Source organism: Pyricularia pennisetigena (assembly GCF_004337985.1).
Source record: "Pyricularia pennisetigena strain Br36 chromosome 7 map unlocalized Pyricularia_pennisetigena_Br36_Scf_7, whole genome shotgun sequence".
Classification (NCBI taxonomy): Eukaryota; Fungi; Ascomycota; class Sordariomycetes; order Magnaporthales; family Pyriculariaceae; genus Pyricularia; species Pyricularia pennisetigena.
Genome location: NW_021940919.1, coordinates 74,072 through 86,879, shown reverse-complemented (window position 1 = coordinate 86,879; position 12,808 = coordinate 74,072). Strand labels below are relative to the sequence as shown.

The 12,808-nt window shown below is 52.5% G+C and overlaps 6 protein-coding genes across 6 annotated transcripts; 3 read left to right on the top strand and 3 right to left on the bottom strand.

Annotated features, from left to right (window-relative positions):
• Positions 1-686: 686 nt before the first annotated feature.
• Positions 687-1,841, bottom strand: PpBr36_09698 (uncharacterized protein; the record flags this gene model as incomplete). Its single annotated transcript, XM_029896817.1, has 6 exons — positions 687-750; positions 826-1,058; positions 1,159-1,339; positions 1,456-1,514; positions 1,658-1,690; positions 1,812-1,841. 6 exons carry the CDS (start codon positions 1,839-1,841, stop codon positions 687-689), a joined length of 600 nt encoding a protein of 199 aa, XP_029745183.1.
• Positions 1,842-5,744: 3,903 nt separating this feature from the next.
• On the top strand, positions 5,745-7,687 carry PpBr36_09697 (uncharacterized protein; the record flags this gene model as incomplete). Its single annotated transcript, XM_029896816.1, has 3 exons — positions 5,745-6,670; positions 6,733-7,365; positions 7,534-7,687. The coding sequence occupies 3 exons, from the start codon at positions 5,745-5,747 to the stop codon at positions 7,685-7,687; spliced, it is 1,713 nt and encodes a 570-aa protein (XP_029745187.1).
• A 140-nt stretch (positions 7,688-7,827) lies between these two features.
• PpBr36_09696 (uncharacterized protein) lies at positions 7,828-9,272 on the bottom strand (the record flags this gene model as incomplete). The annotated part of the gene is made up of 4 exons (XM_029896815.1): positions 7,828-7,927; positions 8,081-8,186; positions 8,251-8,919; positions 9,017-9,272. The coding sequence occupies 4 exons, from the start codon at positions 9,270-9,272 to the stop codon at positions 7,828-7,830; spliced, it is 1,131 nt and encodes a 376-aa protein (XP_029745186.1).
• Positions 9,273-9,339: 67 nt separating this feature from the next.
• PpBr36_09695 (uncharacterized protein) lies at positions 9,340-9,575 on the top strand (the record flags this gene model as incomplete). The annotated part of the gene is made up of 2 exons (XM_029896814.1): positions 9,340-9,397; positions 9,436-9,575. The coding sequence occupies 2 exons, from the start codon at positions 9,340-9,342 to the stop codon at positions 9,573-9,575; spliced, it is 198 nt and encodes a 65-aa protein (XP_029745269.1).
• Positions 9,576-9,869: 294 nt separating this feature from the next.
• On the top strand, positions 9,870-11,666 carry PpBr36_09694 (uncharacterized protein; the record flags this gene model as incomplete). The annotated part of the gene is made up of 5 exons (XM_029896813.1): positions 9,870-9,948; positions 10,011-10,063; positions 10,150-10,268; positions 10,338-11,547; positions 11,634-11,666. 5 exons carry the CDS (start codon positions 9,870-9,872, stop codon positions 11,664-11,666), a joined length of 1,494 nt encoding a protein of 497 aa, XP_029745185.1.
• Positions 11,667-11,934: 268 nt separating this feature from the next.
• Positions 11,935-12,606, bottom strand: PpBr36_09693 (uncharacterized protein; the record flags this gene model as incomplete). The annotated part of the gene is made up of 3 exons (XM_029896812.1): positions 11,935-11,967; positions 12,059-12,275; positions 12,419-12,606. The coding sequence occupies 3 exons, from the start codon at positions 12,604-12,606 to the stop codon at positions 11,935-11,937; spliced, it is 438 nt and encodes a 145-aa protein (XP_029745270.1).
• Between the last annotated feature and the right edge of the window lie 202 nt (positions 12,607-12,808).

Here is a 12,808-nt window from a genome sequence, read left to right as displayed (position 1 = left end):
AGAAAAAATCAAGTCAAATCAAATCAAATTCCGTCGGTCAGTTTATGGGCATTTTGGTCTCTTACTTGCAGCCAGGAAATGACTTTGTGCTTTAGATGCGGTTATTGCTACCTCGGTGAGAGGGGGAAAGAAAAAAACAAGACAGAGTTGGGAATCGCCATGTAAAAATGATGGGTAAAGATGAGACTTAGATATCAAGCATCCGCAGCAAGAAAATTAACAGCAAATGAAAAAAAAAATACCAAAAAAAAGTTGATAAAGCGACAAACACCGTTACCCTGTATTGTGGTGGACGCAACAAGGAAAATTAACAAGAAAATATCAGCTAATGCGAGTGTTCCAAGACAGGATGAACAATAGACGTTAGGTTGGCCTGAGAATAACACTCGTATATGGGAACAAAAAGATGTTAGAGAAAAATCTGGTAGATGATATTCCTTGTTTGAACATCAAAACGCCCTCAAAACGCCCCGGACATATTTGCGTTCACCTCGCCATGCAGTCAATTCGGTGCCACATGCTCCAACATTATTTAGGCTCTTCTGCGTTGCTGAGCAGCTGAGAGCACTGCGGCCAGTTGTGGCGGCGAGCTTGCGATTCCTTGCATTATGTGATCCATTTCGCTCGTGCCAACGTATATTGACAAGCTCATTTCTTCGCACTTCTATCTGTGAAGCCATGGCTGCTCACAGAATGGTGCACTTTGACTTCTTAACCTTCGCCGGCTGAGGTCGAGGGTTGAGGACAGCCCTGTTGCGTTGACGCATGAGTTAACGGGTTGATCCACTTTGCAACTTGACGCGTGGACAGAATGGAAATGCATACCTAATGGCCTCATCGAACACACTCTTGAGGTTCCTTTGCGTCAATGCGGAGCACTCGAGGTACTTGTGCGCCCTGATCTCCTTTGCGCAGATGAGCGCCTGGTCGTACGAAACAGGCTCCATCCTCTTGGCGCGAAGACTCTCGAGGGTGGCGGGGTCTTCACGAAGATCGAGCTTGGTTCCGACGAGGATGATGGGAACGTTGGGCGCGTGGTGGTCGATCTCTGGGTACCACTAGATCAGGTATTAAATGTCAGCAATGATCAGACTCACAAGCTCCAGGCTTCCGCAAAGAGGCGAGACGACGTAGAGGGCTGGAAATGAAATCGCGTACCTTGGCCTTGACGTTGTCGAATGACGGCGGGCTGACGATCGAGAAGCAAATTAGGAAGACATCTGTCTGTGGGTATGATAGCGGCCTGAGCCTGTCGTAGTCCTCCTGTCCAGCAGTATCCCAAAGTCCCAAGCTGATGGGCTTTCCATCGACCATAACACTAGCCGAGTAGTTGTCGAATCTGTCATGATGCGAGGGTTTGTTAGAAAACGTGTTGTTACTGCAGTACATGATAGTCTGGACACGCTCAACGTCGTCGCGTCCGGTGCTGATGGGACAACTTTGGTAGTTACTGACACTGTGGGAATGTACTCGCCGGGGAAGGCGTTTGTGGTGTATGAGATGAGAAGGCATGTCTAATAGCGACTTCGTTAGCTTCTTCGTCAAGGCATGCCTCCACGGGTGGTCGTCTTCCAAATATTTCCTGTTGGATCGTGCAGGAAAGAAGGAGATGGGACGCCTGCGAGATGGCTTTATGCCTGTAGTGATTGGTACTGACCTTTCCGACAGCACCGTCGCCAGTGACGACGCACTACAAGAACGCGGAGGAGGTTAGCATCACGTCCGACATAGAGATACAGGCGCCGCCGACGCGGACCGTGCCTGAAGACATCATGTTGTGGGATCCACGGATGCTGAGCTGCGATGCATACCTTCAAAGACTGAACCCCAGGGGCGGCCATGGTTCAGCGTGGTCTGAGATATAAAGATGTGGTACCCGAAAAGCAAAACTCTCGACAGCAAGACACCCGATTGATGGCTGGCCTTGCAGGGAGGGTATTGTCGGAAATCGCAGGTCGTATCTGGTCAGTGACAGATGTCGTCGGTAGGTCGGTGGTGCGTGCGATCGATGGGTACTTGGTTGGGGGGTATTTTCTTGTGCGTTGGAATGCGAGTCGGATCGAAGGCGTAATCCAAATGAGCGCTACGATTTGCCGCCTGGATCTTTGGGAGCGGGGAATACTTTTCTTCTTTTTTGCTTCTGTTCTGCGATTCTTGATTTACTTGTTTGGCCTTTTGGTCAGTCTGACTCTGTGCAGGCGCTTAGCTGAAGTCGTTCTCAAGCCAGGAACGGTCCAGGTTAGGTGTGGTTTTATTATTTTTCTTTTTTTTTGTCTTTGATGGTGTGGTGGTGTGGATTGTAAGCAGTTGGGTGGTAAGGTAAGGACTCCCGCGCACTGGTATGCGTCGGCAGGTAAGGTGGTTAGGCAAGTAGGCAAGTCCAGGTGCTGAAAGGTATTGATGGACGATAGTGGGCGTGCATTAAAATCGGAAGCAAGCAGATGTTTTGGAGCAGCGGGACGGAATGCTGCCGTTTAAAGTTGAAAAGGGAGGGATGATAACTTAATCATTCAACCCTGCAGCCGCCCAACCACGCGCAAACTGTCGGAAGATAACAGGCCAACCTGACAGATCCTGGGATGGTCCAAGCACCCGCAAGAGGAGTTCTTTTTTCCTACTGTATATTTTTTATATTTTTTATTTTATTTTTATTTTTATTTTTTTGCCCACAGTCGGGGGAGAGGAGAGAATGAAAGGAAAGAAAGGAAACCTGGACCGAGAGAGAGAGAGCAACAAGCTGACACTGGGTTACCCCATTTAACCCCTTGGTTGGGATTCGACAAACCCTGGGATATGCCAGACCGGAGAAAGCTCAGGTGGGACGTCGAGTGGGGAGCAAGTTTTGGGGAGGGGAACGTGAAGCACATACCGACTGGCCAAAGGGGGCGTCTGCAACACTTTCGGCGTCAGCGTGCCTGCAACCACTCCAAGAAGGGTCGAGTCGCGCTCAGGAAGAGTAGGGGGCAGAAGGTAATTTTTAGTGGTATTGTTTGGCCCTGGGTATTCTACCTACGTGATTATTCCTTTTGTGGGTTTAGTCGTGGATAAGGTAGCTTCAATTAGATAGGTCACCTTTTGAGACGTCGAGCAAAGTTGCACTCAGGTTGAACTTGTTCAATGTAGGTGAATTATCTCCTTGTATAATAGAAACGGAAGCTAAGTGCCTCAACAATCAGTTGAGCGACCGCATTGAATCAGTACCCAAGGGCAAGGCCAGTCCAGTTTCGGTCTACTTGTCAGGTCCAGTTCGATCCAGTCAGTGAGTTTTTAAGACTGGTCAAGGTGGCCGGTCAGGCGATCTTGAAGCAGATGGGACGAAAGTCTTTGCGGCCAAGGTAGATTCCAAAATGAACCTTCTGTAGTTCCTTTGGGCTGGAAGTTCTTTCAATTGTAAAGTTCTAAAGACAGACACGATGCATCGCCTCCCTCAACTGCGACTTGTTCCCTTCCCTTACTTTCATGTGTGATATGATTTTGATGGACTCGGTAGGTGGGTGGAGGCTGATCTCAGATCGACTGGCTACCTGTCTGCACTAGTCTAGTGCTAGGGACTGTATGGTAACTGGACTGCACGGGGCGGGTAGTACTCGCAAGAAACACCAATCAGGCCGCACCCCACTAACTCTGGAAGCTCCGACCCAGTGGAGGGCATGCTACTGTAGGTGGTGACAGACATACGTATGCTTTATCTCGTTCATCAAAAGAACTACCATCCTCGTCACTTAATTGCCATCGATTTATTTACTCCGGTCTGTTACAAAGTGCTCAGCTGACGGTATTGTTAAGTTTCCACTTACTACCAACGTAGCAGCCATGTTGTATGAGAATACAATCTACTCCGTACTGTAGAGTTGGCACCAGATTCTGATGGGCGGCCCAAAAGTGTGTTATGTGGGTGGGTATGGGGAGGTCCGTGGTGTGTGAGGGGGTTGGATCCAATGATAGTCTCCAATCAATCAGACCTGGTGGGCCAACTTAGCTCATTTCTCTCTAAAAAAATCACTAACGATAATTACCTGTGTGCCTTCACCAGTAGTATACATAGGATGGAACCTACGAAGGACCCCGGCGACCTAGACTACCTAGTATGGAAGCTTACTGTGACCAGCGCTCAACAACACGGAGGGAAGTTTACAAGTAGCACCGCAGAAATGCAAGGGGCAGGCATTCTCCTGGGGAACTGTTGCATGGAAAAGCTCAGAACATGCACTGAGTGGTGGGGAATCGGAGATTTCAGTATGTGTGACTACATTAACGGGCACTTTGAAGGCACCAGTAATATGTTTCCTGAACCCACCACTCTGCGTTACGACTATACTTACTCGCATTTACTTCCCTTACGCGCGTAAAACCGTGGATTGTGCACTTCTTGAAGGGCCAGGAAGTTTTTGCCAGATACAGAATGAACAAACAAGCTTTGGCAAAAGATTCTCCCAGGATAGTCATTGTTGCCTCTGCAAGTGAATACTGCCAACGTCCAGTCATACATACACCCATGGGCCTTTCCACGGTGTGCTCGATTGATGGGATGGCCATGAGATTTGCCTCGGCTTTCGTCCCTGCCCAGAGGTGGAAACGGAAATTCAACCATTTATTGGCCTTTTGACCACAGGGCTGTTGATTTAGCTTTCTTTTCTGGGTACCTAACTGTCGGGTCTTGAGTCGACATTGGATCCCATCCCATCAATTCCATGGGATTGAATATGCGCCACTCGATCGGAGAGCGCCCGTTTTCCTTTTGCTTTTACAATGGCAGCTTGGCAACATTGTTTAGTATGGAGGACCATCCAATCGATAGTTGCGAAGGATGGTTTCTGGGTTTTTATGTAGTACAGGTCAGAACTAAAGGTAGCATGTTGTACGATCCATGGTAAATGTCACGATTGGCTCCAAGTGCTTTATCCGCCCAGGACAAGAAGCTCCCAGATTTATCGATCGGATACCTCGGCAGAAAAGTACTGTAGGGAAAAGTAGGTATCTAACTTAGGTACCTGCCAACTGCCTTAGCTACCTACCAGTACGCTATACTGCTTGATCGGCATGCCGCCTATCATCACCCTTTTCAAGAAACGGGGTCGTTCCACCGTGAGTGGGCCCAGGTTTCGTTTCACAAACAGTCTCCCTCGGAACATCAAGACCCCCAAGACCCCTTTCCCTTCTCCCGCCCTAAAGCATCAGTCAAGTCATAGCTCGACTGGTGATCCACAAATGTCCATGTGTGACAACAGGTACCTGAACCCGACACACCCGACGATGAATGAGCTCAGTCAAAGTCCCAAGTGCAGCACTGGAGTCCTTGGGTCTTTCTTCTTTGATTCCATCTCAATTTCCTCTCTTGTCCTGTGAGCGAGCCATGGGGTCAAAAAACTTAATTGGCAGTCACCGCTCGAAGCTCTCGTTTGTGTGCCAAGCCAATCAGGGTGGATTCTCTACTGTACTGTATGAAGCTGGCGGCCCCACAAACCGTATGGACGGAGCAGCCCAATTTGAACTGGTGCTTGCCACATGTACATTGGTAATCATTACTGCGGGCTATACACGACGCGTCGAGCTTCGCAGTCGCGTTCAACACGCGCCTCAACATCAAAGACAAAGATCCCTGTCTGCAGTTATGATATGATACGACACTCCTAGATCAGATCCTAGGGTGACAAGCCGTATGTCGGGGACTTCAATGCCATGTACACCGGGATAACACCAAGCGACAGTTATCGCCAGAAGCTTGGCAAGAGGCCATCGCAACCATGTCGTCCTCGCCTCAGGTACCGACCACCAACCTCAAGACAGAGGGGCGTCAAACCCGAGATGCGAATAGCAGCGGCACAACGGATGCGACTCCAGATCTGGCAAACCTGACGATCCGCACGCCAGGCCGGCTCGCTGCCCGCGCCACCAGTGTGCCTCAGCGGACACCGACGACCCACACCACTAGGACCGGCGCCGGCCCAACCAGTTCTGGCGGGGCCCCTCGGACCGTCAATGGCCTCTCGGCATCCGCCCGCCGCCTGCGTGCCACGTCGGTCACCAATACGGCAACACCCCACGCCCGCCGGGCGATTGAGGTTTTCAAGGGCCGCCGGACCGCCATCTTCAACACGCCCGGAGGCCGTCGAAAGACCCTGGGCGCCAACAAGCGTCGCGCGTCCCAGGGCGGCCCCGACCCGCAAAAGGACGGTCCTTTCGATGCCTTGCGTCACCTGAGCAGGCGCCTGGCGCCTCAGACTCAGCGCGTCGTCACCTCGTCCAGCCCCGGGGACGTCAGCAGTGTCGCTGGCGGGGCGGAATCCGCTCGCCGCGCGCGGGACCCGTCTGGGATATTTATCGACGAGGACGACGAGGATGACGACTCGGGGTTTATTGAGCGTCGTCCCCGGTTGTCACTACCTATCGACGCTGGGGATGACGATGAGGCTGAGCTGAGGCCGCCGAGGACTTCGGGCTTGGAGAACATTGCCGATGACACAGTCATGTCCATCGAAGCACCGCGCCGTGCCATTAGCGACCAGCCTTATAGGAGAGCCGGCCGAGATAGTCTGCGGATGAGCGATTATTTCGCAAACGGCCAAGACGACTTTACAGTTGAGGTCGGGCATGATTTCGACGACCCTATACCACCCGCGTTTGACGCAGACGGCGACACCGTCAGACTGGAGGACGATACATACGAGAGGTAAGCTGCATTCAGAGCCGACCGAATTTGATATAGTGACCAAGGCTAACATGTCAAAACAGGCTTGATTCGCCACTGGGCCGCCAGGAAGCCATGGCCGCGGGTCGTCAGAGCGACTTTGGCACGATCGAGGTTCCTATGGGTGTTGATAGCCCTTTTAGGCTCGAGCCGGTTCTGCAAGACTCCTCTGACCCAGCACCGCTGCCACCACCAGACTTTGATGATTATGGTGATGGCTCGCCAGCACCCCAAATGAACGGAGACGAAGAAGCTACGGAATATGACAATGTCGTTGCCACGGCTGCAGAAGCAGCTGGACCTGGATTTGGGGCGATTGGTGGTGTTGATGATTTCGAAGACATAGACGACGAAACCGATATGGCCGATGACCGGCCGGACAAGCAGCTCGCTACAAAACTGCAATCAAGGACAGGCAAGAAGAAAGCTGGTCTGAAAATATCCAAGTATGGACACCCATGTCCTTCATTGCCACCTCCGGTTGTGAAGAGGCTGGCAGAGACCATTGCTTGCACCAGCGGGATCGGGAATACCAAAATCACTCCAGAGACGCTTCAGGCGTTGATGCAATCGACAGAATGGTTCTTTGAGCAGATGGGCGACGACTTGCGGGCCCTGGCCCACCACGCTGGCCGGAAGACCATTGAGCAGAGCGACGTGGTCACGTTGATGAAGAGGTATGCCATTTCCAGTTGTTACAGTCTATTGGGTATCTATTCAGCTTGTTTTTTGTTTCATATGAACGAGATGGTGTTACGTAAATATACAATGCCAGGTGTACAGTCCTGGTTTCCTATTACAAGCTTCTGCAGATCATTGACGCTATCACTCCCAACCAACCACAGGCAAAGGCAGATCGACTCGCAGATTACATTGTTCTCGCTTGCTCAGAGACATCTCCCGAGGGAACTGCTGCAAGAGCTGCGGATGCCGGCTCGGGCACCTCTAAAGAAGCGCCGTAAAGCCACTGGTCAGGCCACGTCTCTTGATGAGCCATGAACCGAGATCGGGTCTTGATTCGATCAGATTCAATGTCACAAATACTTGTGCGAATACATCACTGGACTTCGCACCATATCGATGCGCCAACCAAAAGGGTTAGCGCAGATGCCAGGTGCGCCTGGGCAGCAAGCGTCACACTACCAGCTGTAGTTCTTCCGGACACGGCGGGTCACATCTTTTGACGGCTTCTTGACCACCAAGTAGAACATGATCGAGGTCGCGGCGGCCAGCGCATACCTGAATAGAGGCCTGGTTAGCTTCGACTTTTTTGAGACTCTGTATGAAAGCGGAGGCAGATGTAGATTAAACACCTGCAGCAGCCTATCGTGCACAAGTGCTCAGAATAGAGGACCCTGGAAACGATTGAAAGAGTGGTCGAGGTCGACTTACCAAGTAAAAATGTACTGGGCATGATTATTCCTGAGGTTTACCTCGGCTGCCCTGCCAATTGGAATGCCCTTGCGTTGCATTTCAAGAACCTCCAATAGTCCCGGCTCTAAACATTAAGATACCCACTCTTAGTCATTAATCATATGAAGTTGAGAAAGCGCATGACGTACCCATCGTAGATTCAATCCAAATAGGTTGGCTGCCTGTAAGGCGAGCCATTTGCTCAACGTCGGGAAAGTAGAATTCTCCAATGTCGGGCCTATTGTCTGGAGTGAACATGTTCTTCTTCCACGGCTTCCGTATCATGCCCTCGACTGTAACAGGGCCCTCGGGCAGACTCTCTGGGCGGTCTTTCTGGTCTCCCAACTTTTTGCTGACCCAGCCGCGGTTCACAAGTACTGCAGGCGGCGGCGGCTCCGCGGCCTGCGGCGCCGAGGACGGAGTCGCAGCATCTTTGCCGCCATGATCGGAACTCCCCCAGAAGAAGCCAGAAATGCGCTGCCACAACGAAGACCCGGCGCTGTCACCGTTGCCACCACTGGCCGCAGGCGCCTCGACTTGCTCGGCGGCGATGGGCTGGAGCGGCGTCACGACCATGTAGCCTTGCTCGCCGTCCCTCATGCGCGGGCCGATGAGCATCTCCTGGTCGTGGCGAAAGTGGCCGGTGACGTACACGCGGCGATAGTCAAAGTCTTCGACGGCGGCCGGGTCAACACGAGGCGGGAGCGGGAGCGGCGGGCGCACGAGGCGGTCCTCGCACTTGGCCAGCAGGTCCGTCTTCCATTTCAGGCGGTAGACCTGCCAGGTGCCGAGGCCGAAGGCTGTCAGAGGTATGATTGCTATTGCGGTCGTTGCGGCTTGATGTTAGCGCAGTGCTAGGAGGAGGCTTGCGTAAAAGGAAAATGAAATCAAAGATATTTGGGTCTTGAAATGTACCTAGGATAATAAGCCCGGGGCCATGTCTGCGGCCGGATCGGACCAGCTCGGGCGGGTTATCTAGGATGGAGTGAAAATCGGGGTTGTCTGCTGGTTGTTTGTATTGCCGTCTTGAGGTCGAGGAGACTGGTCGGCGTGGCTGCACCCGTGGTCGTGGTGCCATGGGTTGAGCTCTGCAGACAGACTGTGGTTGGAGGAAACGTGCGGCGCTCCTCCGGGCAGCGCCGGATAATGGACTGCAGTGTATCGGTGCCATTGTGGTGAAACTTCCTTCTCGCCAAAGCCAAAATTGGACTGACTAACGGGGAAAAAGAAGGGTCACAATGCTTCCCGAGAGGTCTGATATTTCAGACCCGGAGAAAAAGTTGGCGATGGTCAATTGTGACGTGACCCCACGCGATGAGGCTAATGCACTACAGCTATCCCCTGGCGAGCTTGGAGCTTGAGGGGAGGGTACTTCAGTCATCGCAAGCATGGAGTGGAGATCAAGGTACCTGCAGTGTGCCTGAGTGGAGCCCCGGGCGTACTACGTGGTAAAGCTCCAGCATCCAACTGGTAATGCCACTGATGGTGTGTAGGTGGCATTCCAGATGACAGACGGTAGCTTTCCATTTCAGTTTCTGAGGACACTCACTCATCACTAATCTCCTTTTGAGATTTTGAGATTATTATTTCCCGACGCTTATTTACCGCAGAAGTGTGAATACTGCCGTAACTGGTGAATCTCAGTCGGCCTACTTTAGGTCACATTCCCCATACAACAACTCCTTACAACTAGCAGTAGATGCACCTGCGAATTATCCACGCAATTCATCACCGCGGGTGCTAGAGTTTGAAGATACACACCGGCATCATGTTCTTTGATGGCACCCTCCAAGAAGGCATCGCCGCTGCTGTACAGCAGGCAAAGATGGTCGTAAGCTTTGTTACGGGTCAGTATGACGTCGTGTGTTTCCATGAGTAAAGCAACACGCTAGCTAACACCTCATCATAGATGGCGGGGAGGAGAGCACGAAGTGGGAGGAGGAGTATCTGGTAGACGATTCTGTACGTCACTATCGTCGTGGGCAGCTTCACGGTATTCAATTGCGAGCTCTCAAGTGCTGATCGATCGCATCACGATGCCCCTATAGATCAAGACCGTCCTGAGCACACAGGCCGTGGTACTTCGCCTACAGGCAGGCTCTGAGGAGGCCAAGTATCTGGCAGCAATTTTTCCCCTTCCAAAGACGCCAACGCTTGTCTTGATCAGGTAATCAATCCAAGCCATCACAAATTCTGTAAGTGCAGTAGAAAATCAGTCGTACTGACTTACATGTAGGAATGGAGAACTCAAGGAATACATCGCAAGCGGTGTATCCAGAGATGATTTCATGGCAAGACTGCAAAAGGCTTTGGGAATAGCACAGCCGGCATCATCTGCTCCGGCTGCGGTGGCCAATCCGGACGAGTCCTTGCCAGCTCAGTACGCAGCAGGGCATCGCTCAGCGGCTGGAGGCCTTGATGCTTTGACCCAAAATAGCAGTAGCACATCAAGCTCGGCCCAGGCCAACACAGACATACCCACTAGTCAGGCTGGACCCGGTAGCAGGACAGTAGAGACACAGCCTCAATCCGCCGGGATTGCAGCAGCGAAACAGCCTGACAAGGGGAAAGGCAGGGCTCAGCCGGCGGCCGAGGACCCGTCTCCTGGCAAATCCCAGGTCGAGGCACAGAAGGCTGCAGAGATGATCAAAAAGCGGAAGCAGGAGGCAAACGAGGACAGGAGGCGCATCTTGGAACGGATCGAACACGATAGGGCGGAGAGGAAGGCTCGGGAAGAGGAGCGCCGTGCAGAAAGGAGAGCCCTCCAGGATGGCACTGCTGCGGACGCCGGTGCAACTGCTACGGCAACACTCAGCATACCGAAGAAACAAGCAAGCAGAACTGCCGTTGATATATGCGCGCTACAGGTTAGAGACTTTGACGGCTCGACTATACGCGCGAGACTACCTAGCAGTGGGACGCTAAGGAAAGATGTCCGGGAATGGGTTGATGCCAACCGGAGCCCGAACGGTAGTGGGCCGTATCTGTTCAAGCTCGTGCTGACGCCCCTACCAAATCGGACCATTGACGAGACCGAAGAGGACAAGACTCTACTGGACTTGGAGCTGGTGCCATCAGCGACGCTCATTCTTGTTCCTGTACCCCGTTTCTCATCGGCGTACGGGGGAGGCGGCGGATACAGACGAGGTCACGGGGGCATTGTTGACCGCATCAATGCGCTCTTTGTAGCAGTCATGTCTATATTCAACGGCTTTTTTGGCATGTTTGGTCGCATGCTTACCGGGCCTGCACAGATCACTCAAGGCGATGCCGGGATAGAGATGGACGAGTTAGAGCGAAGCCCAGCGCAGCCGGCGCAAGGGTCTAGTACGGGCCGCCGAAGTCCTCCGAGCGGCGCTCGAAATCGGTCGGACAACTCGCGGGTTGCGGGGTTTCGCAATCCTGACGATGACAGGCGCGACCAACAGTTATACAACGGGAATTCCGTAAGTTTTGTGCCTTGATACGGCGAGCATTTCCACGATATACGCCGGATACGAACGACACAAGTGCTAATGTGAAACTACTCCAGCTTAACTTTGAGCCAAGACCAGACGATGAATAATCAGGCAAATGGTGAGCTGGACAAAGTCTCAAACTTCATAGTCAATCAGAGTGGAAACGTTCAATGCTATTGTAAAAGTACATGGAGTGAAGTCGCGGGACTAGTGGTATGCTAAGATGCTTCTTCCTTCTAGTTGCCCAAAAGAATATTATGTATGCATTGCAAAGCCGTGTCAAAATGACCCTCGGCTTAGATCCGGTAACGACCGACTGCTCCCAGAATCTGTTCCCAACGCCATGAAAAAAAAAAAAAAAAATCCGACACCGTTTTAGTACTGGGTAGAGGCGGCCTGGCAAGCCTTCTGGAGAAAGGGAAATTTTTTCCTGTATTAGCAAGCTTCCTCCTCAAGCACAGTTATGACGGGGATTGTCCAAGACTGCTAGGCGACGTACCAGCTGCTCCAAGTACCAGTTGCAGATCTGCATGTTTCCGTTATTGTCATCCATGCACTTGGTGAAGTTCTGGGCAGCACCGGCGCAGTTGTTCTGCTGCTGCTGTTGCTGCTGCTGCTGGGGAGCGGCAGCCTGTGTCGTCTCGGCCGGGGCGGAGGAGCCGCCGCTGAAGAGTCCACCGATGGCGTGGCCAACCGAAGAACCGATCGCGACACCGCTAATTCAAGAAAGACAACAAGTGTTAGCTTAGTTCCTGCCGAGGAAATTCTTTTCCCCCTTCCATGTGGCAAAACTCCTCCGATCCATCTTGAGCCTAGATTTTCTCTCCAAGGTCTCCGGGGGTGTGTCCGGTTCACGTACGCAGCTGTGCTGGCCATCTGACCAAAGAGACCCGGGCCGGCCGCAGGGGCAGCGGCCGGGGGCGGTGCGGCGGCCGCTGGGGGAGGAGCGGTCGGGGCGGCGTAGGTGGTGGCAGGCCTCTGCTGCTGCTGGGCGGGCGCAGCGGGACGGGCGGCGGGGCGGGCGGCGGGGCGAGACTGGCGAGGCATTGTGTATGGTAGAGGTTGGTATGTGGCCCGTGGGATGATTTATGTACAAGAAGTTGTTGACAGAGGCTGAAAGGAATGGCAAAGTTGGGTTGACTTATTTTTACGAATGCGAAAGATGCGAGGTGGAATATGGCAAGTTGGAAAATACGCTACCCGGTGGAAACTGGAAGATTCTTAGTGGTAGGAATTTGTTCTTAGCTCC